The 27,998-nt window shown below is 39.8% G+C and overlaps 1 protein-coding gene and 1 long non-coding RNA gene across 3 annotated transcripts; one reads left to right on the top strand and one right to left on the bottom strand.

The window, feature by feature from the left end:
- The first annotated feature begins 172 nt into the window (after positions 1–172).
- NUCKS1 (nuclear casein kinase and cyclin dependent kinase substrate 1) lies at positions 173–27,998 on the top strand. Of its 2 annotated transcripts, none has more exons than XM_049634501.1 (7): positions 173–405; positions 17,227–17,276; positions 18,869–18,974; positions 21,450–21,505; positions 23,466–23,618; positions 24,405–24,551; positions 26,702–27,998. In XM_049634501.1, exons 1-7 carry the CDS (start codon positions 389–391, stop codon positions 26,899–26,901), a joined length of 729 nt encoding a protein of 242 aa, XP_049490458.1. In that variant the 5' UTR covers positions 173–388; the 3' UTR covers positions 26,902–27,998. The 2 variants fall into 2 exon arrangements, with proteins under 2 accessions (XP_049490458.1, XP_049490457.1); XM_049634500.1 differs by having other exon boundaries at positions 175–405; positions 24,402–24,551.
- LOC125925471 (uncharacterized) lies at positions 26,106–26,734 on the bottom strand. The gene is made up of 2 exons (XR_007458839.1): positions 26,645–26,734; positions 26,106–26,397 (listed from the first exon to the last, which is right to left on the bottom strand). It is a non-coding gene; the product is annotated as an uncharacterized LOC125925471 (long non-coding RNA).

Raw genomic sequence — 27,998 nt, 5'->3', positions numbered from 1 at the left:
GAGGCGGGGCCTATCAGTGCGCGGGGCGGGGTCTGGGAGACGTGATGATTCAAACGGACTAATGAGCTCCGCGCATCTGGCAGAAGCCGCCAATGACCGGGCGTGATGGGGCGGAGCCCACAGGCCCTAGTGGGTTTGGTTGCAGCGCGGCTTTGGCGCATTTTCGGCTGGTTTGATTCATCCATTTTGAAGAGACGGGGGAGCGGGGGGCTCGTCTGATTAAGGGGCCCTGAACCAAGAAGCAGCGGAGTTTGAGAAGCCAGCAGCCCGGGGTTCGGCGGCAGCGGCCCCATCGGCCGAAGTTGGGGGGGGGTGGGGCGCCGAGCGCGCGGGGTGGGGGGGGTCCTGGTCTTTGGCTTCTCGACTCGGTCCTGTTTCGACAGCGAACATGTCTCGGCCTGTCAGGTCAGTGCGGAGTCCGAGGCCTGGAGCGGGATGGAAAGGGTTGGGGGTGAGTGGTGAAGGACTGGGGGACAGAAGCCTGCAGTCGGCCCTCTCCAGTGCCACGCACGGCCTCCTCCCTTTCGGGGCCCGCGCGCGCCCTTGAGCGTGGGGGGCCTTGCTGGCTCGCGGGGCTGCGCGGGGGTGGCGGCCGCGCGCCCATGCGCGCGCTCCTCCCCACCCCGCGCCGCTGCAGGGCTCCGGGCTGCTCTGCTGCCTCCCCCACCCGCCGCACTGGAGCGGGCGGGGTGTTCCCTGAACCGCCAGCGGCCGGAGGGGGAGGGGTGTGAAGTCAGCGCCCCCACCCAGGCCCCACCTCCTCGGGGCCAACCCCTTGGAGCCTGCGGGGAGACCGGCTGAGTCGGGGCTCGGCTCCCCACCTTAAGTGAGGAGGGGCGGAGACGCCCGGTGGCCCCTTGCCCCCTCTGCTTGCGTGGGGGTGGGGGAACTCAGCCCTCTTTCTTTAGCGGACGGGGGTGTTCCATGCAAAGGGGGAGGGGCGGTACTGCCGCCGGGCCCCGCCTCTGTCCTCCAGGGTCGCTGCAGGGCCCCGCCTCCCGGATTGGGCCGGGCGTGGGCGGGACCCGTTCTTTTCCCCTTAGGCAAAAGTAAGAGCTGGGGACTGGGCCTTGGAAAATGACTGCTGCTTCTCCTCTAACTCGGAGTTCTGAGCGGGTTAACCGCCCCCACTCACCCCCCCCCCCCGAGTTCGCTGTTTCCCTCCGACTAGAAATGTCCTTCCTCGGGGAAATGTCCCTACTCAGGAAGGTGCGGGTTAACAGCACGACCCAAATCCCGTGTGGTTCTCGTTCCCGCTGCCTGTCTACGCTCACTCGGTGTACGTGTCTCAGATGTTTTTGTAACCCTCTCTTTCCCCCCCAAGTAACCTGAATGATAAGGGGTCTAGGTTCCGGTAACCCGTAGACTTGATTCTGAGAATTTCAACAAGTTTGCAGTTCCCCAGCGGACGGTGGAATCGCCCTTTGCCGTCCTCCTGGCTATTGTATGGAATGTGCCATTTATGGAGGGGTGTGGCTTAATCCAATGTGTCGAGGCCTTTAAAAGGAGGGCTGTTGCAAATAACTTACTTTTAATGTAATGTCCGTGACGCTTTCGATGTAAGGAATTGGCGGCTTCGCATAGTGTTTTCGAGACAAATAGGTGAAGGTGTAGATTTAAAATGTTAACAGTTGTTGCTTCCCCTTCTTCCAAGTTTTGTGAGAAACGGAAGGATTTTGACCTAGAGCTCTAGAGAGAGGTTTGGAACCCGGGAAGGGGTTTTGTTCCACACCGATCTATCTCCTGCCTAGATCGTCCGTCTCCAACTGGTGGTGGTATGGGACTGCATACTTCTACGTTCGGGGTGGGCATGAGGAGAGTGCTAACTAACTACCACTGCTTTTCTGCCTTCTAATTTTTACCCTCATCTCTGATAACTCACCATCGCACTCGGAAGAGTTTTGCCCACTTTCTGGCAAGGAGTCTGAATAGATACTTCAGATCATAGTGTGCAAATTTTTTTCGGCATGAAAATTGATCAATGTATCCCATCAATTTATGTAGAATATTTTCTTTAGGATCAGGTTAAATAGACAATATCGTAATAAAGATTTGATTCATCTGTATTGGCTCTCCTGTCTCTGGAAGTAAATTACTGTGTGGTGAAATTGGGACTGTTTTTCTCTACCTTTTAACGTCAGTTCACTAGGTTTTGATGACTTTTTATATTATTGTGTGACTTTATTATACTCATCTGCCTCAATTTGTGTTCCCAGATTTAGACACTGGAACACGAACAGCACTTTTTTTTATTTGGAAACTTTGATTTTTTTAAATATCACCAGTTGGGGATATATTAAGCGCGGGTCTTTCTGGGTTTTTTTCGAGGCATTGGGACGTCTGCACAAATTTTTTCTTGTTCGTTGTGTTGTTAAAAATAAATTTAACTGTCTATTTGCCCCTAATTGAATGAAACTAATATATTGGCTTTGGGGGTCACTTTCATAGTATTTTAAAGCAACTTGGTTTCTCATTATATATTTTAGTGATTAAAGTCTCTTTGTAACTTTTTAAAAAAGTTTTTAATATACTCATGACCAATAATAAAGCAGAAATAATTAAACTTGAGTTTGGTGGTTTGTTAAATTTTGCAACAAAAAAGTCTTATCTTAGGGAAGTGCTTTTGTTCCAAGGTGTAAATGAAGAATCTGTATACCTGAGGGCATTTAACATAAAAGTTAATGGTCAACGTTGACCAGAGATACCAGAATGATCAACCCGTTTAAAAACAAACCGAAAAAAAAAAGCGCAAGTTGGAAAATGAGTGTCGGCACATCTTTTAGGGTATGTTTCTGCCCTTTAGACCTATATATAATTTTGAAATTTTTCTGCTTTTCATACTTAACTGTAAATATTCATTTTCATTTAAATACTAACCTGAGCATTTAAAGAAGTATTAGAAATGTACTAATGGCTGCTTGACACCACTTTCCATATGAAGGGAGTGATGAACTGATAAGCTACAGCAGGTTTTTCTGTAGACGTGTGTGCAACACTTATCCAAGTAGTTTTGCTCACACAATATTGCTGTCTTTACCTTTTACAGCATCTGACTCACTGTTTATAAATGAGCTCAAATAGTTTAGGCCTTGGGTTCAATTTTATAGTGTAAAATTACAGTCTTGGAGCTAGACAGAAATTTAGGCAAATTCATTTTACAAGTGACTCAATGGGGACCTGGACCAGTGAAGTGCCTTGCATCACACACTTAATGAATGCAAAGGTTGGGCCTAGAATCGAGATTTCTTAATTCCCAGGCCCACTCATCCTCACCCTTTCCAAATAATAATCACTTTATCTTCTGCCTGGTACGTATTGATGTTATTATAGTATACAGCACTTTTAACCTTTCAAAGTGCTTTCATGAATCTTGTGAGGAAGGAAGGAAAATGCTATTACTTATAAAGGATGAGAAAGAAAACTCCGATTTACTGACTTGCCCAGACTAGAAACCAGGTTTCTTGAAATTCAGCTTAGTATATTCTCCAAAGATCCTCCCTTTTTGAAAATCATCCAAGGCATTCAGATCAGTGTGTGTTCCTTTCTGTAACATAAGTGTACTTGGTATCTGGTTGTCTTCTGTTGAATATACTTGGAGATTGCAAGGAACCTTTAACCTTGAAAGTTTAGCTGTGAAAGCATAGGTTCATACTGGTTGATACAAAATTATTTTAAGTAAGTTTTAAATAAGCAGTTTTGTTCAACTCAATTTAAAATAATTTTCCAGGATACTTTGTAATTGAAAGTATTTTTTTAATTAGAACTTCAGAGATTAAGTCCAGTTCCTTCAGTTTACCAGGGATGATTTATAAGCCAAAGAAATTAAAGCGTAGAAATAGCAAAACTATTTAAACTGTGTGAGTCTTCGCTATTTTCCTTTCTACTAGATTTGCATTTACGGTATTTGATTCCACATAGAATGTAGTACAGGTCCACAGTCCCTGTATAGTTTGAAATCATGAAGGCCATGTGTGTTTGGAAGTTCAGGGTTTTTTTTTCAAAAATGTTCAAAGTAATGGTGCCTGTACTGTGCATTAATGCGCGATCACTAGTGAGCTCTGCAGTAATGCTCCTATAATCAAACACCATAGTGACTCTGTAATAAAACAATTTTCACACACAAAAAAATGCAACTAAAAAGCCCAGTTGTTTAGGTAAACTGAAACATTTGGTTTTCAGAACTGTTTAAATTTCTAAATTGTGAATTAGAGATTGTGGGCCTTTAACCGCAGAAGTACCTTTCTCAACCTTCAATTTTAGAAAAAATCACACTGCAACTCAAAAGAGTATCACTGGGCAACTTTTTTCGTGCCAAGTATCCTGGCAGATACTTTACACATATTTAGCGATCTTGAAAGAACTCTTCAAGCAAGGTATATGTTATTCCCATTTCATACGAAGTAGCTGAGGCTTGGCTAAATGAACTGGCCCGGTTCACCTGTTAAGAGGTGAAGCAGGACTTCAAATCCAAATGTGGCCAACCCACAGTCAGTGTGATCTTCCCCGTGAGACACACCGCCACAGGCAACACCCTCACAGCGCATCTTGCGAGCGCATCTTGCCATCTTTGGAAGGGGTTACATACAGTTCGTAAAGTTGGAGAAGACCAAATTGAAAATGGGGGAGGGGGTGAAATGACAGTTTTTTGGAAGGAATAGAATATGTGAGGAGGTTGAAGGAAGATAACCCAAATGGAGAGGGAAAAGCGGGGAAATAGTGGGACACTTGTGGGAAGAAATGTGAGCGTTAGATAAGCGACATTGCTTCAAGTGTGTGTGTTTTGTAATGCAAGGGTGTGTACCCTCTGGCTAATTGAGTAGATTTCAAAGCCACCTAAAGGACACTATAAGAAATTTAATGAACTCCTTTTACATATAATTATAGTTGCAGAAACGCCAGAGTATCAGCTAACTGAATCCAATGTGTGTTAAAAATGTATATGAGCAAGCAGAATTTGTCCCAGGAACAAAACTTAAAATCTGTTACTGATGCATCACTAAGACAGGGGGCACCTGGCTGACTCAGTCAGTAGAGCATGTGACTCTTGATCTTGGGGTCCTGAGTTCCTGACCCGCATTGAGCATAGAGCTTACTTAAAAAAATAAAGTTTAAAAAAGAAAAACCATGGTATTTGGAAAGATTCAACACTCATAAAATTCAGCATGTTATAATTAGAAAGAAAATTAAGATTAATTAAAAATCGGGGTTGATTTAACTTGACAAAAGTTACAAACTAAGGTAAGTGATTGAATTTTTAGTGTTTTAAAAAAAACGTTGTGGGGAGGTATCATGGTACAGCGAAAGAAACCCTGGGGATCAGGAGACTTGGGCTAACTTAGGTTTATATAATGGAGATGTTGCACTCCATCAGAATAATAGAAACTTGCCCACAAAGCATTTTGCAATTTTCATAGGTTTCTTCCAACTCTAGAAATAATGAGAAAGTAATTTTGAGTAGAGAAAGGGCAGTTGGTTTTATTTACTTATTTATATGGTCTGTTTTTCCCAGAAATATAAAACAAGGTCACCATACTACATAATTCCAGGACACCATACCCTAGTCCTGTGAATGGCGCTCTTCAGGAATAGTAAGAATTAGAGCCTGCACAGCCAGATGGGTTGCTTTGTAAACTTTGTTTACTTGAACTTAATAATAATGAAGCTATTGAATATGCCGTGAAGTGTTACTTCTGTTTGCGTTTTTTAATCCTCAGCTGCAAAGATAGAAATAAATATGACCTCATTACTCCAGATTATGAAGAAGTAGCTTCTTGGATTGTTGAGACTAGAGATAGCACTTAACAGACCGCCGTGTTGTGCACAGTAGAAAACATTTGATGTAGCAGCAGGACCACTTTGGTCAAACCAGGACATCTCTCTGTTTTGTTTTGAAAAACCTATTCCTATCTGGATTCTAGGAAGTAGAACTGATGGTTAGAATATTGCATTGACATATTTTTAAATAACTACTATCTAAGTAGCCATAATTATAGGTCTTTGAAATACTTCAGGCAAAGAGACCACAGGTTGCCAAAGACCGTATCTACTGGGGATTGCATGTTTTTAGTTGCTGCTTCGTGCACATCTATTTTTTGAATTGTGCACCTCTCCAGTTCCCTGCTAAGCAAGGTGATCTTTAAGATTTCATCTGTCAAGCTAAAATGACCCTGAAGATGAACTACTTGAACTAAACATTAGCTCCACTTGGAAGTTAAAAATCCACTTTGCTATTCATTGGGCTGGGATAACAAACATGGCTGGCTGGCTGCCACAGATAAACTGCAGCTGTAAAGACTTACAACAGTCCTCCTTCTGGTGACTACTACTCCTACTGAGAAGTGATTCTCTAAAAGAGACTGTCAGAAACTTCGCTGTTTGAAATTATGTCAGAATGAGACACCACACTTCTGTCAGGGCTAGGTCCTTTTGACTTGGAGAACTCAGTTTACAACTTCAGGGCTTCAGATGAGTTGCTGGACCCAAATTCCACATCTGACTTCTCTGCCAAGAAATAGGATCCACTTTGTGGTCAGACCTGATGTTAACCCCATTACACACATTCTTACCGTGCTTCAAGCCTATCAGGACACTGCTTTGTGTAATTTCCCCAAAAGCACCTTTCTCCAGATCCTTTTATTTTCCTCTGTATGGTGAGGTCCTCCATACTTCTGATATGCCTCTGCCTTCATTGTAATGAGTCACTAAACCTGACAGGCTACAGATTTGTGCCTGGTGATTGGTTTAAGACAACTGGAAGATTCCACTGAGCTTCCTGAGGCTCTGCTGCAGACAGGACTCTACCTTGGTAGCGTGGGCATCTGAGACCCCTTAAGTCTCACCTGCTTGAGGTTTCTCTGTCCCTGAGTGCATAGGTCTTACACTCAACTTCTGTTGGGAAAAATCTCGCCCCTTTTATTTATCTAATACTATATTCTGCTCACTGAAATTTGTGTGTGACTCTTAAACAAAATAATTTCCTAGAGAGAGAGAGAGAGTGGTGAACTGAATATATATGTTAAGAATAAGAAGTGCCATGTAGGAATTAATATTTATTCATCTGGACTGGAACATTAGCAAGTTGATAAAAGATTTAGTAGGGGATTATGACAATTAGCTAATAAACATGTACCTGGCTCATCATTCAAACCTTCACTCCCTTCCCTTTGCTACAGAAATTAGAAACTCCATCCAAAAACCTTGGGAACGCTTTCCTAAATGTTCATTTTACTTTGTTTTTTACTTTTTGTTGTATCTTGTAACTTTTTGAATTTTATGTTTAATTGTAAATAACAATGATAACAAGATACAAAGGAGTCAATCTTAGCCGATAGGAACTTGAACCTTACCTTACGATGAATGAAGCAGTTCTAAGAAATTTCTGTTAATTGCGTTCAGGTATCCGGGCTTCTAGGAGTTACTGTTCTTATGTCTCTAGAAAATTTGGCGTGTGGGGCGCCTGGGTGGCTCAGTCGGTTGAACGGCCGACTTCGGCTCAGGTCATGATCTCGTGGTCCGTGAGTTCAAGCCCGGCGTCGGGCTTTGTGCTGACAGCTCAGAGCCTGGAGCCTGTTTCAGATTCTGTGTCTCCCTTTCTCTGACCCTCCCCCGTTCATGCTCTGTCTCTCTCTGTCTCAAAAATAAATAAACGTTAAAAAAAAATTAAAAAAAAAAAAAAGAAAATTTGGCGTGTAAATAATCTTTGAGGACTAGAAGAATGGGGAGAGATAAATATCCTAAGTTTTAAGCGGGGAGAGTAGTTCTACAGAAACCTTATGTAGATCTGAAGAAACTTCATTAGTCTCTGTTGTGCAGAGTTAGATTTGTGAGCGATTAGGAAAGGAAGATTTGAGAGGTTGCAGGCATCAACGGTGCCCTGTGGGGGTATTGGGTTAGTTGGGCTTGAGCTGGAGAATTCACTTTACCGCTTAATAGCTTGCAGTGATAGGAAAGTTACTTCGCCTATCTGAGCATTAGATTCTTCAGATAAAATGGAATTAATGTTAATTAGCTCCTCTTGTGAGATGATTGTGAGGATTAAGGGAGAATTTAGGTGAAGTATCTGGTGCATGGTACTAACTGCTGTCGTAATAATTTTGAATTCAGCATCGTTTTGCAAATGAATCTCCTAGGTCAGTAGTCTTCGTAATGTCCACTTTCAGGGCCATCTCAAACATTGATTCAATTTTTTATTTTTAAAATACTAGTAATTTTAGGGGCACCTGGGTGGCTCAGTGGGTTAAGAATCCGACCCTTTATGTGGCTCAGGTCACCATCTCACCACTGGTGAGTTTCAGCTCTAAGATGGACTCTGCGCTGATAGCGCAGAGCCTGCTTGAGATTCTCGTTCCCCCTCTCTCTGCCCCTCCTCTGTTTGCGCTCCATCTCTCTCTCTGAGAAAAAGAAAAACTAATAACAGTAAAAAAAAGTGAAAGCTTTTTGCGATCTGAAGAGAAACCAAGAGTATAAGAAAGTACTGGTAATTTCAGAAATCAAAGTTAAGCAAGTTTCTTTAATGCAGGATTTTCAAAGCTTTAACTTGTTTAAGGAGGTGATAATATCCAAATTGATCTGGCCAGGAAACCTTTAGAAAACCTATCTTGATAGAACACAAGTTGGGAAAGTCTGTAATGAGAAAATTCTTTAAATTTGAAATTATAATTAATTCATGCTCTTACAGTGCTGCTGCTTTTACTTTTTACTGGCTGTGTTTTATTTTGTGGTTCCTGGGAATATTTTCGTTCGAACAAAAAAGGTTTAGTTTTTAAAAGTTTAACTGTCGTTTGTTTAAAAGAAAATAGAGTAAAAAAATACTGTAAAATTACTGGGTTTCTCTTTCAACAAGGGTTTTGACAGAGCTTCATATGAAGAAGTCCTTGTGGGGAAAATAACGAAATGTTAGGCAGAATGCTAGTTCATTACGATGGACTTGAACCTCAATAGCCATACCCCGATTAATGTCAGCCTGAAAGTACATTTCTACTGATGACTTAAAGGACTTTGTTCTTGGCCTGTGTTGACTAAGTTTGCAGATAATAGGAAGTTGAGAAAGATAAATATGTTGAAATGAACTATCAATATACAAGATGGTTGTAAACAATTCTTTTATTTATTTTTTTTTTTTTTTGATAGAGAGAGAGAGCTTGTGGGGGAGGGGCAGAGAGCGAGATGGTCAGAGGATCTGAAGCAGGCTCCCTGCTGACAGCAGAGAGCCTGATTTGGGGCTCCAACTCATGAACCGTGAGGTCATGACTTGAGCTGAAGTCACACGCTTAACTGATTGAGCCACCCAGGCACCCCCAAAAAGGTTTTAGATTTTGGGAAAAAGAGGCTTTAGTTATTGGAATTGCAATATCCAGTACATTGTGTGTTATAACAGCCCAAAAGGCAATGGAGATCTTGGATTGCATTAGTACAAATATAGAGTAGAATAGGAGTAGGAAATTCTGAATCCTGATCTCTCTCTTTCCTGCACATACACCTTTATAAACCATATTGTTAGGGTTAGATTGGGGCACTACTTGATAGACTTTACTAAATCTGGAGGGAAACAAGGTCATGAGGATGCTTGAAACAAGTGATGGGGAAGGGTTAAAGGAACCCTAATTAGCCTTGAAGAAAAAAGTAGAATCTGTCCTATAAAGTTAAGGACTATGTGGAGGAAGGGTTAGATTCAAACCATGGGATGGGGCGCCTGGATGGCTCAGTTGGTTAAGCTTCCAACTCTTGATCTCAGCTTAGACCTTGATCTCAGGGTCCTGAGTTCAAGCCATGTATTGGGCTCCACACTGGGCCTGGAGACTACTTAAAAAAAAAAAAAAAAAAAAAAAAAAAAAAAAAAAGATTTAAACCATGGTAATCCAGAAAGTGGATAGATGATAGAATCAGTGAGTGGACTTCAGAGGCAGATTTCGCCTTCTTGGGAAGAACTGTTTCATTATTGGTGTTTTCTTAGTATAGGCTGCCTTGTGCGGGAGGTTTATGAAAGGTTCTTAGTCATTCCCTTCTAGGGACATTTGTTGATAGGATAATGAGTTTGGGGTAAGATTGGATTAGATAGTCTAAGGTCCATGTAATGGTCCATGTGGATGTACTACGGTCCAAGGTCCATGTGGATGTACTAAGTAGCTCTAGTACATAAAATACACTTGATATCATCATCATATCACCCTACCTCCTGCCCCACCACTGGCTGCAAAACTTTGATAGGTTTTAGGAGTGCTTAAGCTTGAAAACATATTTTTAAGATACAAGAAATTAGAGGTGCCTGGCTGGCTCAGTGGGTAGAGCATCCAACTCTTGATCTCAGAGTCATGACTTTGAGCCCCCTATTGGGCATGGAGTGTTTCATAATAAATGAAACAATTTTTTTTAAAGATAGGAGGGGGACTCTCCCTGGCTGGCTCAATTGGTAGAGCATGTGACTCCTGATCTCAGGGTTGTGAGTTTAAGCCCCATGTTAGATGTAGAGACTACTTAAAAATAAAAATCTTAAAAAAAAAAAAGATGGGGAATTAAAATGGGGAAGGGATGTTATTCTTTTGCCACCAAGGATCAAAAACAAACTTTTTTGTAATGGTAAAAATAAGAACAACTTTAGAAATCTCCTTTTACAATCCACTTTTTATTCTAGAGTAGTGGGTCTCAAACTTTTTTGATGAGGTCGCTACACACAAGAACAAAAACACCTGAAATAAGTTGCAGGTAACTTAACTGTTACTTAAAGTACAGTTTTCTCTGATATTTTTTGTTTTGTTGTTGTTTTAATGCTGGTTATATACCAATATATTCATTTCAGGACCCAGTAGTGGGTTGTGACCTATCGATGGAAAAACATTGTTCTACAGGATCTCATTTATCTGAGAAGATGAGATACTACCACCCAGGTGATTAGTGAAAAGAACAATGTTGGTTATTTTTAGGTTTCTCAAAATTCAGATTTCAAATGTGCTTTAAGTGCCCAATGAGAAACTTGTTAAATTCTAGGTTAGCAAGTTGGGTTTCTTCATTCCTCTTCTCTGCGTTGACCAGCACTTGAGGATAAAAATGGAAGTGTAGTCTGTTGATAGAACTAAATTATGTCTACAAGGCTCTCCCATTTGCCCTGAGAAAATGGTTTTGTGCTCTTCTCGTAGTATAGAGCTTAGGGTGTCAATTTATATTATTATATGTAATTGTTGGTTCCTTGTTATGACTCCATATTTTGATGTGCAGGCTTGTTATAAGTAGAGCTGGATTATGTGGTTTTAGTTTTCTCATCTGTAAAGAGGGTTAGGAGCGTCTGGCTGGCTCTTGTCAATAGGGCATGGAACTCTTGATCTCAGGGTCATGAGTTCAAGCCTCCATGTAGGGCCTAGAGCTTACTTGAAAAAAGAGGGGATTAGATAAGGTCCTCCAAAATTGTGATGATTTTCATCTCAAACACTGATCCTTGACTCTTCAGAATGTTGGTGGGAGGTACAACACAACCTATTGTTGTTTGGGTCTTAGACAGTTACTACTATAAGAGCATTTGGGGTGTAGACCTATCAGTAAAAATAAGTTGATGAATAAGAGAGTGGAAGAAGAAATTCCCTACTGTTTGTGAGTTGTGTGAGTTACCCACTCTTGGTGCCCAAACCAGATCTTTTAGTATTCTTTGTCTAGCTTCCCACTTTACCCTTTTTTTTTTTTTTTTTTTTTTGCCCTTCAACCTGATGCAGAAGTGGGGACTTCTCATCTCAGAGTTCTCTGGTGACCTCTCAGGAATTGGTTCGCTGTGACCAAGGTACATTTAGAATCTAGACAGAGATTACATAAGGTTTTAAAGTAACAGCAGGCATATAATTGAAATTTTTGTGTTCCTATACAATTGACCCATTGAATACTGAGTTTGAACTATCTGGGTCCAGATTTCATGCAGATTTTTTTTTTTTTTCAATAAAAACAGCACAGTATTATAAATCTATTTTCTCATCCTTATGATTTTCTTAACATTTTCTTTTTTCTAGCTTACTTATTGTAAGAATATATTATATAATACATATAGCATAGAAAATATATGTAAATCAACTATTTATATTATTGGTAAGGCTACCTGTCAACAGTAGGCTACTTGTTAAGTTTGGGTGGGGGCTGTCAAAAGTTCTACTTGGATTTTATGTAAGACATACTTTAAAAGTGTAAGTTAATCATCGTGTTCATTAATCATCGAATTAGGTATATTCAAAATGGCTGTGGTATTCTGGGTGGAACAAGTTAGTACTTACAAGTAATGAAAGCTGCTCTTTGTTGGTTAGTTGTGCACCTGATACAACAATCTTGAGAGATAGGTATTGTTATTCCTATTTTACAGGTGAGGAAACTGAAGTTCAGTGAGGGGAAGTAACTTGCTCAAGAACATACAACTAGTAAGTGGCAGAGCCAGGACTTAAACCCAGTTCAAAAAATCTGTTTTTAACCTCTATGCTGTATTGAAATTTTGTGTTGTCCTCCCTCCCAGTTCTGGTTGTCCTAGTTGTTGATGCTATTTTACACTGAAGAGTCGGTTTAGCTTTGGCATTTAATTTATGTAATGATATTTCAAGGAAGGAAGAATGTGTCTTTGTTTTCAACTAGAAGTAGAACTTCTCACACCTTTAGACTTAAGTATTACTTACGAGTGTTGTGTTTCCATCCCAGTATATCTTCTCAATTTTTAGTTTATAGTGGAGTAAGTCCATTAAAAGTACATTTCCACCCTAAATAAGGTAAATCTCCAAGTAGTGGAAATTGTAATTCTGTTATTGTTTTGAAGCATCTTTAGGAGACAGGAAATGAACTGAGTTGTTATTATAAGTCATTATAATGAGTTATTATGAATGACCCGTTTTCATAGATCTTTTATTTAAACTATTTTTTCTTTTCCTCTTTAACATTTGTGGATGGATACCTTTCTTTTTGCCTAATTATCCTTAAATTCGCTACTATATTCATATTTGCATTACTCAGGTTTTATAGTTTCAGTGAAAAATGACATATGCAAGATAATTCTGATAATTTTCACATAATTCAAAATAAAATATTTTCTGCTTCAAAGGAGGGGGTGGCCTTTGAATTTAATTTTGAAAAATTTAAATTTAATTACTCCTATCAGTATCGTTTACGTGGCATTTTTTGTAGTTCTGCTTGTTGAAAACTAGGATAGAAGAAAATGTACTAAACACTTGCCTTTTTACTTTTTTAGGTTTAAAGTAACGAGTTATTTCATATGGACAAAACTAGATTTTCCTGTCACTAGGGGCAGTGGGAATTAAATATCTGATAGGCTGAAGGCTCACATATAACATCCTCTCTCATGATGCCTTTTCACCCTGAACCTTTGCACATGCTGAGTCCATTCACTCATCAAATGCATCATTTCTTGGACTCGGTGTTCTGAATGAAGGAGAGACAACCCCTGCCCTCAGGAAATTCACATTTAGTAGGGAAAACAGACATTCAGTGGATTATATAATTGTATGAATAAAGGATTAAAGGTGTTGAGAGGAGGTGAGGTTGTATCTGATATGACTGGGAGTGACACAAGCAGCAGTGTAGGTCAAGGAGAAGCATGACCAAGTGTTAAGAAACGACTTTATTGGAGGAACTACAGATTTGTAAGTGGCTTGATTAAGTGGCAAAAGATGAGGCCTTCAAAGACTTTTATGAGATTAGATATTATCCTCTCAAGTTTTTTACAAAACTAGGTTTCCAACAGAGTTCTTAAATTTGGCCCTAAGAACAAAAAAATTAAAAACATTTGAGTGTTTCCTTTTTACCTTGCTCTGTGGTAAAAGAAAAGAAAAAAATGTGGGTATAAGACCATTGATATCAAGAAGCTCAGATTAGTGAAGAAAATCAATGGTACAGCAATAGAAGCTAAGATGTGTGGCATACAAAAGAGTAGGTGACTATTTGCAATTGAGAAAAACTTTTTTTTGAACTTTAATAATTTTATTTAAATTTGTGGCATAGGGGCACCTGCCTGGCTCAGTCAGAAGAATGTTAGACTCTTGATCTTGGGGTTGTGAATTTGAGCCCCATGTTGGGTGTAGAAATAAAAAAATAACAATTTATGGCAATAAATAGATAAATAAATAAAGGCATACCCATTTAGGCCATCAGTTCCAGCAGAGGAAAATCTGACACCCAGATAAATTATGGGATTTGCCTCAAGTTCTAGAACCAGAACCCAAGATTCCTGTTAACAAAGATTCCATACTTTTTACCATAGAGTTCCTTTCTGGAGTGTTGCTGTTGATAGACTAAGAAGTAACTATCATTAGCAAACTGTTATAAAGTTGTTTATGTTGAACCTATGCCTAATTTGATCAGGAAGCTAATAAGCCAGTGTGTTTACTACTTTCTTTTCAAAACCTTAAAGTAGCTAACATGTTTTCTCTTTTGCAAGTTGAAAATTCCAGTTTATTCAGTTGTTCTTCATAGGACATACCCATCACCATTCTGGTTACCCTTCTTATCGTGTCATAGGATGTATCTATTGATAGATGGTAACCAGAAATTGTACCGTTGTTTTAGTTGGCGACCCCACCAGCATGGATAAACTAGAATTATTATGCTTGCAATTTTAGAACCTTGTACATTAACTATTAGAGGTTAATATTTCATACTCCCTCTTCTGGATACTTTCCTCCCTCTTGTTACATGTCCCATTTTCCTTGATCCTAAGTAATGCAGAAAATTGTCATCTTTACATGATGATCATAATACTGTTTTTCATGGCACCTGTCATTAAAAAAATCACTATGTTGCTAGAACATAATAGGCATTGAATTACTAGCCCCCCCCAGTCTTTTTTTTTGAAACAAAATATTTTATTCTTTTTTTTTAATTGTAAAATCACATAAAATTTACCATCTTAACCATTAAAAATTTTTTTTAAGTTTATTTTGAGAGAGAGAGAGAGAGAGAGATGAAGGCACATGAGGGGGGTGGGCGGAGAGAAGGAGAGAAGGAATCCCAAGCAGGATCCCCACAGCTTGGAACCTGACTCAGGACTTGAACCCACGAACCTGTGAGATCATGACCCGAGCCAAAGTCAAACTCTTAACCAAATGAGCCACCCAGGTGCCCAACCATCTGAACCATTTTTAAGTGTACAGGTCTATAGTGTTAAATGCATTCACACTGTTGTACAACCAACCTCCAGAACTCTTTCTCTTGCAAAAGTGAAACTATACACATCATTAACTCACTATCCCCTCCCCGCAACCCTTGGCATCTACCATTCTTCTGTTTTTATTTTTATTAAAAAAAATTTTTTAACATTTATCTATTTTTGAGAGAGAGAAAGAGTGAACAGGGGAGGGACAGAGAGAGAGGGAGACACAGAACCCAAAGACTCACAGAACCTGATGTGAGAGTCAAACTCACAAACCTTGAGATCAGGACGCTTAACTGACTGAGACACCCAGTTGCCCCTATTTTTATTTTTATTTTTATTTTTATTTTTATTTTAGAAGAGAGCACCAGTCGGGGAGAGGGGCAGGGAGAGAGGGAGAGAACATCTTAAGCAGGCTCCACGCTCAGCACGGAATCAGAGATGTGGTTCGGTCCCACAACCCTAGGATCGTGACTTGAGCCAAAGTCAAGAGTGGGAGGCTCATCTGACTGAGCTACCCAGAGGCCCCACTTAACTTTCTTTTTTTTTTTTTTTTTTAAAGATTTTTTTGGGGTGCCTGGGTGGCTGACAGAGCAGCACCTGCTTGGGATTGTCTCCCCCTCTTTCTGCCCCTCTCCCGCTTGCACATGCTCACTCATGCATGCCCCCCCCCTCAAAATAAATAAGTAAACCTAAAAAAATACCAATTTTATCTTATTTTAAGTAATCTCTATACCCAACAAGGGTGGGGGACTTAAACTCATGAGTCACATGCTCTACTGACTGAGCCAGCCAGGCATCCCCACTGTCCTTCTTTCTTTCTCTATGAATTTGACTACTCTAGATATCATGTAAGTGGAATTAATGGTCATATTTTTGAAATTAGTTTTCCTATTACAATGGAATCGTTTATATATAAACCCAGCTGCTTGTAACAAAACATTTGGAACATGTTTTAAAGTTTTGCATTTTGACTTACAGAGGCAGTACAGTGAGAAGATAATTCACTGCTGGTAGACTAAAGAAAAACAGAAGGCAAAATTCCTTTAGAGCCTATCTTTCTTGTCCAAAGCCAAGGGTATGGCTATGCTTTCTTCCCTATCTAAGCCCCAAACATGTTTTCAGAATCCATCCAGCCCTCCACCTTCCATGTTTGCATATTATATATAAACTGTACGTGTGCTTGAATACTGCACATCCTGTCTTTGGATATAAATGGTGTCTTAATCTATAAAATCAGGAATATTCCTCTGCTCAGGTTTAAATGTAGTTGGTGGCATTTTTTTTTTAATTCTTTCGGTTCACATATTCAGTATCCATTTAGTACAGTACCTATAAGGCTCTTTTGAAAGCGATACTAACATGGATACTAATTTGGATACTAACATGGAGGTTTTTATATATATCTCTAAAGGAGGAATTTTAAGCTTTTAAAGTATGAAGTAGAAAGGTGGAAATTAAAGATTTGTTCAAGATGTTAAAGATGCCTTACCTAGTAGGAAGTGCTTAAAATCATTGAGTCAAGTAGGTACATAAATTTGTGACTTTCGCTCGTATTTTTCTTAATTACAGACCCTTTAAGAAAAAGCTTCTTTTGAATGGATCAATTACTTTTTTCTTCTTTGTAAGGCTTAATATACTGTCGTCATAATTTGTATGTTATAACATTAACCATTATATTTAAAAATCACTTTGCCTTGAAAAAAACTCAGTAATAACTTTATCAGGTATACACGTGTATGTGTACATATCAGTAAGCATAAAAGTGTAAAAAATATTTACGGTTTTTGTTGATGCACATGTGACATCTCTGTGTAATGAATAATATGGTAGTTTGGCTCATTTTGCTGTGTCATGTGTGTTTGGGAAGTGGGAGGTTTTGTGGGAAAGAACAGTATTTGAGCTATCACTGAGATGAGCAGTCGGAGAATTGTAGTTTTAAATACTTCCGAACTACACTTTTCATAACAACATGGAAAAACTTTTTGACGGAGGTGGGGCTTGTCGAATGGTTTTCATAGAGCGAGTTCTAATTTTGTTTTTAAACAGAAACAAGTGTTCTGGTATCTTAGGAGAATGATCTTCATTAGAGTCTCTTCTTTCTACAGAAATAGAAAGGTGGTTGATTATTCACAGTTTCAGGAATCTGATGATGCTGGTAAGTTTCGTGATTTCAATAAATTGTAAGTTGGACCAACTAATATTGAAAGAATTGCTAACTCAGTGTACTGTTTTATCATGCTTTTAGAATAAGTTTTATCTTTTTTTATTTTTAAACTATATGTAAATTATGTCGGGATTTGTGTCACCCAAAACAGAAGTTGGACTTGCATGGATTTTTACTTTTCCTTGGTAGATCGTTGATAATAAATACTGGGATAACTTTTTTCTTAACTGGTTTTGGAGTCAGCTTCAACACGCAGTAATGTTTTCTTACAATATGTCCTTAATCTCATTATTTTCCAGATGCATTTGCTATTCTTTCTGCCTTTTTTAAATCGAATTTCACTTTATAAAGATAATGTGTGTACTTTGGGAAAACTTAGAAGATGCAGAAATGTGAAAAAGAGTAATAACATACAATCCAACCTCCCAGAAGTAATGCTAACATTTATTAAATGCTGCTAAATATTTGCATGTATTCATTTAATCCTTAGTAGAGCAGTCCTATTAAAATGGAATATACTATTATTGTTTCCATTCTACAGATAAGGAAACTGAGGGAGGGATCTTATTCAAGGCCCCTTAGCTGGCAAATGGCCATTTTCACCTTTTGCAAAAAAAGCCTGTGTCTTTCTTTCCTTTTAAAAACATAGTTGGAAGTCTTGCTATAGAATTTTGGGTTCTCTGCTACTCCTATTTGTGTGTATCTTTCTCCTATTATGAAAAGTTATTTGAGAAATTACTATTAATGGTTGTGTGATATTCCATAATGGAATTTATAATGTATCCATCCATTTAATAATTGCTGAAGCTCCTGAGTACTTCCAGATCTCCACTATTATATAAAATGGTATGGTAAACATAACCCATTTTTAAGATTGGCTAATTTTCTTAAGTTCCATAGGACTTTTGAAATTGGAAGTATTTTCCTCAAGTGTCAGAGTATGCTCCATTTAATACTTCAGTTCAAAAGTAATCTACTTGATAACAGTAATTGTGTTAGGATTATAGAATTGTGGGGTCTTTACATTCTGAAATGCTTGTATTTATTACTGTAATGGTTTTCAAGTAAATATGAAGATGTTGAAACATGGGAATATCTTTAAGAAATTAAAAGGGTAGGATGTAAAATGATAAGAGATACTTGGCTATGTATGGGTATATTAAAATACACACATGAGATTAGAAGGGACTGATATAGAAAAGAATTTATTTTTTAAAAATGAAAGAAAATTGAGGGGCGCCAGGGTGGCTCAGTCGGTTAAGCGGCCAACTTGGGCTCAAGTTATGATCTCATGGTTTTGTCGGTTCGAACTCTGCACCAGGCTCTGTGCTGACAACTCAAGAGCCTGGTGCCCACTTCGAATTCTGTGTCTCTTCTCTCTCTCTGTCCCTACCTCATGCACGCTCTGTCTCTCTCTCTTTCAAAAATAAACACTGAAAAATTTTTAAAAAGAAAAAATTTTGTGGGAAATCCTGCTGCCCCCTCACCGTGTAAATAGCATTAGAGATACTTATCTCCATAAATAGTGGTAATTTATACATGTAAAAATCATAATATTTGAATTTGAAAAATGCTCTGTTTAGATGAAGATTATGGAAGAGATTCAGGGCCTCCAGCTAAGAAAATTCGGTCATCTCCCCGAGAAGCTAAAAATAAGAGGCGATCTGGAAAGAATTCACAGGAAGATAGGTAAGAGGCATTGTTAATCTGTTCCTGCTTACCCTGTTCCCACTTGGCCTTGAGGGTGGTCTCTGATCTCTAAATTGGTGGAATCTCCATTTTACTTTGGGAAAGTGCTTATTGTCTACTTAATGTTGTTTTGCATATTTCTTATTATCTCAGGCAGTGCTTCTTGAGTCTAGGGGTTAGCCTCTTTAAGGTCATGAGGCTTACTTAGACTCAACCTAGAATCCAAGGTGATCTCCAAGAATGCTTTTGTTGCTACCTCAAACCTCTGAACATAAGCAGAAAGATTGTTTAAGTATGTAATTTGTTACCTAAGGTTAGTATTGACATTTTCATTGTAGTGATAGCAAAGAATCAGTGGCCTTTCCCGTTGAGTCACACATCACTGGCAGAATCATAACTAAAGCTTATAGAATCTTCACTTGTATAGACTGCTGAGTTTTGCTATCTATAATCCTCCTTTGTTCAGATAATTTCGTCATTTGTGGGGCAGTAGGGGAGTTGTGATTTTAACTATACTTGCCTTCTGAGGCCAGGATATTGTAATTTTTGCCTCTGCTGTCACAGACCTACACACTCTCATCATACTCCATGTAGCATAATTTTAAGACCTTAATGGTGGTGGTGATGGCGATAATGGTGATAGCTACCATGGATGATTCTTTGCCAGTCTCTCTTATGTGCTAATTTATAATTTATATTCATTATCATTTAATTCTCACAACACCTGTATTAAGGTACTGCTAGCTTAGAGACAGGGTCAGTGATTTATCCAAGGTTATCCAGCAAATGGACCAGCAGGTTTTGGAACCATGTCTGTTGGACTCCAAAGACCATGTTTTCACCATTGGGCTGTACTGCTTCCAAATATATTATGTCAGAGCAGTTCAAAGAAATACAATCTTTCTCGTCAGTTCTTCTAAGATATTTACCTTCAAATACTAAAGTCTTGTAAAATAAAGCCCCACACAGAAGTCTTTCCGTTCTGAATTCATAGAATGCTAAATTTGTAGAAATGACAATATTTACCTCCAGTATTTTCTTTACTGGAAAATTTCAGAAATGTGGTTTTGAGGAAAAATAAGACAACATTGTCTTGTGGGGAGACAAGTCTTCCATAGTTTTGTAGTATATCTTTAATCCAGTTTTCTGTAGCAGCCCAACTTAGATTCTCTTCCATTATGTTCATTTTTTATATTTCTCTTAGGAATGGATTTCTTTGTGGCCTGCAACCTGTTCTGTAGTGTCTCATCGATACAATTAATAGCTAGCCTAAACTTTCCCTTGTTCTAATTGCTTGGTTTTATTTCTTTCCTAAGTGTCGGGAATGGTGGAGATACAGTTTTTATTGCCATTTGTACTAAGCGCCTTGTAAAGTTTATTCCCTCAGACCATTGTTGTCTTGAGTTTTCTATTGATCTCTACTTGTAAAAGTTCGGCTTTCACTTGACTTTATTGTAATGGGACTTCAGGATTAATGGTCTCTATAAACCCAATAATAAAAGAACTAGAGAAAACTATAGTTCTTTGTCATTGTAACTTGTGAATTAAATGCTTACTTTGCATAAAAACATACAGAATGGTCTCAGGTTTCGGCATCACGGTGTATCTTGGATCACATTGCTTAGTAAAGAAATAGGGTTGGTTTTTCTCTTTTTTTCGGGAATCTTGAGTTTGGTAGTTTGTCATTTGAGTGTGGTCTAGATCATAGGAAATACCAGAAGAGATTTACAAGACCTGCTGTTTGAAAAAGCTGTGAAGGCAGTTTTTTATGTTGGGTGTTTCTTTTTTTGTTTGTCAGAATTTCTCATAGAGTCGTGAAGTCAGAGCACTGAAGAGTGAGTACCAAGTGATTTGCCTGAGACCATACAACTGATTAATGACAAAGACAGGACACTAGAACCCAGATTCCTGAATTAAGATTTTTGAGGACGTAAAACGTGCATCTTTGTGACTTCAATTGTTTTATATAACTTTCCTTGGAACTTTGAAGCACTTTTTTCTTACTTTACTTTGTGGTGATTTGAGTGCTCTTATTCTCTCCATGATACAAGGCAGGTCTGTGTGTTGATGTTTCTGATGTATAGAAATATTGGAGGCAAGAAACATCTACGGAGATAATTAGTTGATCTATTTTCATTTTGTTTTAGATAATTTTTTAGGGATATTGTAATTTATACAACTGCACTCCAGTTTCCTTAAATAATTGCGTTTTAGGGGTTTTCTGCGTCTATATTTGGTGCCATCCAAATTTATTTGCCTACTCTCCCGCCATTCATACATTGTGTAATTTATTTTGAGTATTTTTATACTCTGCCTCTGACAACAGAGAATTTTTTATTATTAAATGTTCTTTGAATGTTTCATCCATAAAAGAGGTATTCTTCAAGTTCTTCCCCTGTCGGAGATACCAGAGGTGTGTGCTCACTTAGATTTTGACCTAAGACTTTGAAACTTTCTCCCTGCTTCCCTTTACAGTGAGGACTCCGAAGAGAAAGATGTGAAGACCAAGAAGGAGGATTCTCACTCAGCAGGTAGGAAACAATTTTTAGTGTAACAGGTGGATTGACTGATGTCTTTATTCACTGGACATTTCAATAGCAGTTTTATAATAATGCCAGGCGCTGTCATAAATACTGACATGACAAAGAGGTTTGCATCTTTGAAGAGCTCAGTGCTGGTGACTTATTGCAGTTGCCGTGAGGGTTTTTTAAACACGCTTATTTCAGAAATCCACCCAGGATTTCTGGTGCAGTAGTCACGGTGGGACATTGGGGCTTTGTTTTTTAAAAATATTTACAGATTATTCTAATGCATAATCAACACTGAAAACTATTTGCATAAACGAATAACAGCCATCAAACTGAATAGATTTTAAAGAGTACGTATAACAGGAAGTGACAGATCTAAGGCGTGTGGCGAGGAACTCTAGAGTGAAGAGCAGACGGAAGATAGTTTTGCCCTTACTTTAGCTCGGGAAGTAGTCCTTTGAAACGGTAGCCACAGAGCAGGCTGTTGGGGTAAGAGTTTTAACTCGAAAGAATTAATAGAGACCCCGTGGCCAAATACAATGTAAGATCCTGATTACTCGCTGTTATTTTTCCAAATTTAACTCTCCTAAGAACTGAGGGTTTATTCTATACTGCCCCCAACCACTTTAGTTTTGACCTACATTCCCATGCTTTTGCTTTCCTGGATGTCCCTCTAAATAGGATTGCCGTTGGCTAATACGTGGAGGGCCGACAGTCCCACTGCGTGCACTCCACTGAGCTATTGGCTTTCGTTCCTTTCCAAGTGTGTTATCTGACTGCCTAAGTTGAAAAGAAATAGGTTTTGTGTCTTAGAATAATTATCATTGGGAGTCTTCCCCTCTTCTATTTAAAAATATTTTTCTGGGGTGCCTCGGTGGCTCAGTCCGTTGGGCGTCTGACTTTGACTCAGGTCATGATCTCGCAGTTTATGAGTTCGAGCCCTGTGTGGGGCTCTGTGCTGACAGCTCAGAGCCTGGAGCTTGCTTCAGATTCTTTGTGTGTGTCTCTCTCTCTGCCCCTCCCCCACTCATGCTTTTTCTCTCTCTCTCTGTCTCTGAAAAAATGTATAAACCTTAAAAAAAAATAAAATATTTTTCTAACTTTAGTTTCTAAAAACTGTGAACATAGGGGCACCTGGGTGGCTCAGTCGGTTGAGCGTCTGACTTCGGCTCAGGTCATGATCTCGCGGCCTGTGAGTTCGAGCCCCGCGTCAGGCTCTGTGCTGACAGCTCAGAGCCTGGAGCCTGCTTCGGATTCTGTTTCTCCCACTCTCTGCCCCTCCCCTGCTCACGCTCAGTCTGTCTCTCCCTCTCTCTCTCTCTCCCTCTCTCTCTCTCTCAAGAATAAATAAACATTAAAAAAAATTTTTTTTAAATAAAAATAAAAACTGAACATAGATTGAAATGTAATTGATAATTTTAGGGCAACACAATGATACGAGTTTAAAGTAGATGTTCATACCTAAATTCAGCTTTATTGTTACTTAAAACTACATGCATGTTACTTAAAACTACAGTTCTTTTCTTTTTTTTTTTTTTTTTTAATGTATATTTATTTTTGAGAGGGAGAGAGAGTACAAGCAGGGGAGGGGCCAAGAGAGAGGGAGACCCAGAATCTGAAGCGGGATCTAGGCTGTAAGCTGTCGGCACAGAGCCTGATGTGGGGCTCGAACTCATGAACCACGAAATCACGACCTTAGCTGAAGTCAGATGCTCAACCAACTGAGCCACCCAGGTGCCCGCCTAAGTTATTTTCTATGTACTAATGAGTACGTGATATTTTTCAAGTTCGTGCTTTGAATTTTAGCTCCTCTTTTGTATATTTTGTAGGAGTTTTTAGGGATAGAATTTACCCTTTTTGAGTGAAATAAAGCTGAAGGTTATGGCTCATGCTGGCTTTTCTGGTCAGCTGTCAGATAAACGCACAACTCTTCGATTGTTGCATTATAACTTCGGTATTACAGAGGACAGTGAAGATGAAAAAGAAGATCATAAAAATGTGCGCCAGCAACGGCAGGCAGCCTCTAAAGCAGCTTCCAAACAGAGAGAGATGCTCATGGAGGACGTGGGCAGCGAAGAAGAACAAGAAGAGGAAGATGAGGCGCCGTTCCAAGAGAGTATGTAGACTTGGCTTGTTACTTTGGTCATGACTGTACTTTGTGACCTCGATGGCTTCTGGGTTGTCGTGGATACTAAACATGGCAGCCGGTCCCTTAAATTAGATCCTCGCTGTTACAAGAGATGACTGTTTCTCATACGTGCTGATACTTTTGAGGTTCACAGACTCTCTTTGATTATGACGTCCATCGTTTGAACTCAAATACTGAATGAGCGCTTGTTAGAACAGCAGTTAGTTACACGGTGGGTGTTGTGATTAGGATTGGCATTGTGGCCTGGGAGTGGAAGGGGTAGACCTCGTCCCCCAGCGAAAGCGTTCATAGCAGAATCTAGATGCTTCACACATGACTCAGCTTTATTGATTCTGTGTATTTTTGCTTTGTGTTTAGCTTTCTTGTTTCATTGGTTCATAGTTGGACCAAACACACACCCAACTGGTGCCATTTCATTTCCCCGGTCTCCCCAGTACTACAGGGGGGTGATGGAACTACCAAAAGTTATTTGGTGGCTGCGGTGTTTATTCAGATTAAATTGTATCCGTTCCCGTTCTCAACCGACTCTTCAAACAAGTCAGTGGCGTCACCCGCGTGTGCGGGCTAAGCCCGCTGTACGCGTGGGGCTGACGACGACTCCAGCCAAATGGGTAGCACAGCTGCCGGCAGAATCCGAGAGTGTTTATTTCCCAGATCCCGTCCTCCGGTCGTGCCTAGCACGGTCTCCCTTTGTTCACTTGGAAGGATATGTACGTTAAGCTGGACGTTGAAATTCTTCTTTCCTCTCAGAAGATTCCGGCAGCGATGAAGATTTCCTCATGGAAGATGATGATGATAGTGACTATGGCAGTTCAAAAAAGAAAAACAAAAAGATGGTTAAGAAGTCCAAACCTGAGAGAAAAGAAAAGAAAATGCCCAAACCCAGGCTAAAGGCTACAGGTGAGTGGTGCAGAAGTGAAATTAAATTACCGCTTTGAAAAGTTGCAAGAACCAATACACTTTTCTCTACAGAAGTTCTTCATTAGGGGTTGGCAGTGGCCACATGCCTAACAAGAATGAAGGCATTCTGAAAGGACCGTCTTCCACAGTTGGAAGTATCCCTTATTTGATTATTAATAAGACTCTAGCCCCTGCAAGAGTCTGGCGGCTCAGCCCTGTTCTTCAGCTCCTGCCTTCCGTGGCAAGTTTTGGCGGCCACCTGTTTGTGTCAGGCACAGTGCTGGAAACGTTGCATCAGGGCATCGGGGTAGCTGTTCCTGCTCTTTTTTCTCACCAACATCACAATCCCAGCAGCTAGTAAAGACTCGAAATTGTGAAAATGCACACCTCTAATCCTATTTCAGTTCTCTGTTCTGATCCGTGCACGGTCCCTTGTGCTAGCCTAACGAAGCCACACTTGGCAACATGGATTCGGTTTCTTTGAGCCCTTGTGGTTTCTGCCAGATATTCCCCTTTCATAGCTACTTTGTTATTTAACTCAGAAAGTTCGATTTGCTTTGTTTTTTCTGGCAAATAGAACTGGTGATTTTTACATTTTTTTCACTTACCACTTCTTACCATGAGGAATTGTGGAACGGTCTGGGGCACGCGGGTGGCTCAGTCGGTTAAGCATCCATCTCAGTTTTGAATCGGGACGCTCAGGTCATGATCCCACGGTTTGTGAGTTCGAGCCCTATGTGGGGCTCCGCACTGACAATGTGGGCCTGCTTGGGATTCTCTGTCTCCCTCTCTCTATGCCCCTCCTCCACTCACTTTCTCTCAAAAATAAACAAACATTTTAAAAAAAAAAAAAAGAGGAATCCTGGAACTGTCAAAAGGTATGTTATTTGATGAGGGTGCCTGGCTGGCTCAGTTGGTAGAGCATGGGCTCTTATCTCAGTCATGAGTTCAAACCCCACTTTGGGTATAGAATTTACTTAAAAATAAAATCGGGGTGCCTGGGTGGCTCAGTCAGTTAAGTGGCCAACTTTGGCTCAGGTCACATCTCTGTCGCAAAATAAATAAAACTTAACATTTTTTCTTTAAAAATAATAAAATAAATGATACATCCTTAGAAAATTTTTTTAAGAATTTGATGGCTTTAGTTTCCACTCACATTGTTGTATCCATTCTTCTTGACCCGCCCTCCCCTTTTTTTTAATTTGAGAGAGAGTGCACAAGCAGGGGAGAGGGGCAGAGGGAGAGAGAGAGAATCTTAAAGTAGGCTCCTTGCTCAGCATGGAGCTCAGTTCAAGGCTCCATCCATCCCACAACCCGAGGATCACAGCCTGAGCTGAAATCGAGAGTCGGATGCCCAGCCAACTGAGCCACCCAGGCACCCCATCCCTGACCCACTTTTTAAACAAAACCTTTATCAGAAACAACTTTTCATTTCACAAACCACTAAGGATAGTGTGCAGTTTCTGTAGCATCCTGTTTCTTTATTAGAAACATTACGGCAAACATAATACCACGGTGTTGGCAAAAGTGATTGGGAACCAGTGCCCACCTCGATTTTTTTTTTTTTTTTTTTTTAATTTTTGTTTTTAACATTTATTTATTTTTGAGACAGAGACAGAGCATGAACGGGGGAGGGGCAGAGAGAGGGAGACACAGAATCGGAAGCAGGCTCCGGGCTCTGAGCCATCAGCCCACAGACCGTGAGATCATGACCTGAGCCGAAGTCGGATGCTCAACCGACTGAGCCACCCAGGCGCCCCCACCTCGATTTTTTTAGTCAGTTAGGATGTTGTCTTGATAGATTTTCTTCTTCTAGTTTTGTTTATGGCTGATTTTTATTAAAGACCTTTTCGGGGCGCCTGGGTGGCGCAGTCGGTTAAGCGTCCGACTTCAGCCAGGTCACGATCTCGCGGTCCGTGAGTTCGAGCCCCGCGTCAGGCTCTGGGCTGACGGCTCGGAGCCTGGAGCCTGTTTCCGATTCTGTGTCTCCCTCTCTCTGCCCCTCCCCCGTTCATGCTCTGTCTCTCTCTGTACCAAAAATAAATTAAAAAAAAGTTGAAAAAAAAAAATTAAAAAAAAAAAAAAATAAAGACCTTTTCTTCTCTTCTCTTCTCTTCCCTTCCCCAAATTGGTATTTGTTTTCTTTTCAGTGACTCCAAGCCCTGTGAAAGGCAAAGGGAAGGTGGGTCGCCCCACAGCTTCCAAGGCAACAAAGGAAAAGACTCCTTCTCCCAAAGAAGAAGACGAGGAACCAGAAAGCCCTCCAGAAAAGAAACCCTCTGCCAGCCCTCCACCTGAGAAATCTGGGGATGAAGGGTCTGAAGATGAAGCCCAGTCTGGGGAGGATTAAAAAAGTGATGATGGTTTGGGGAGAGATTTTATTAAAAAAAAAGAGAAAAAAAAAAAGAAAAAAGAAAAAGGGGGAAAAAAAAACTTAAGATAGAACATGGTTTTGGCTATGGCTTGACTCATGGGCTTTCAATGCTTTTTCCCTTTTCTTGAAAATAACATTCTCTGTCTTTCTCTCTCTCTCTCTTTCTCTCTCTCTCTCTCTTTTCCAAGAACACCATTGTATGTTTAATTTACTTTTTTGTCTTTTGGTCTTTTCTTTGCCGTCACCCCTCTTTCCCACCCCTTCCCAATGAAAGCCATGTCAAAGTAATCACTGGATTGACTGCTTCATCTTTTTATTTTTAATGGAAGGTACACCGCAGTTGTAAAGCAATAAGATTTGAGGTGAACGCTATGGAAATTTTGCTTTTTGCTAAACGGTAGCAAGTTGAACCCTAATCAAAAAACATAGAAGGGGTTTAGTTAAAAATGATTGCTTCTGTCTCTACCTGGACTTAAAAAAATCAGTTGTCATCTAATACAAGTTTATATGTCTATATACACAAGTATAGATGTCTACAAAAAATCATGATGTTACACTTCCACTGATGGGGCAGGTAGGAGATAAAGCTGAATGCTGAATTCTGAATTGTTACTAAAAGTATTCATATTTTTTACCGAGGGAGCAGGGCAGGGAATCGGGTCACCTGACCTTGTGTGAGGGGGTGGGTTTGTTTTGTTTTGTTTTGTTTTTTTTAATTCCGTCACCTGTTATCTCAAAGAGACCGGGAGCCAGTGATCCTTTTACCCTGCTACAGTCTTTCAGGAACTTTAAAAAAAAAAAAAAAAAAAAGCAAACAAAAAAAACACAAGGGCCACCAAAACTTAAGTCACTCTTGATTTCCTATTTCATTCTCTAGTGGTTCATGTTTTTAAATATATATGTATCTATTCTGTTTCTTGGATAAAATTTTACCAAGGATCAAAAAAACCCCACCAAAAACAAAAACAAACCTAGAATTTAAATGGCAAGATCTATACACCAGAGTGGATTTCTTCTTAACTGACAATGTTTAGGTTTTAAGCAAATAAAGTACCAATTAATGTGAAACTCAA

The sequence above is a fragment of the Panthera uncia genome, chromosome F1 (genome assembly GCF_023721935.1).
Source record: "Panthera uncia isolate 11264 chromosome F1, Puncia_PCG_1.0, whole genome shotgun sequence".
NCBI classification, from domain to species: domain Eukaryota; kingdom Metazoa; phylum Chordata; class Mammalia; order Carnivora; family Felidae; genus Panthera; species Panthera uncia.
The sequence above is the reverse complement of the archived record's forward strand: the minus strand, read 5'-3'. Positions and strand labels throughout refer to the sequence as shown.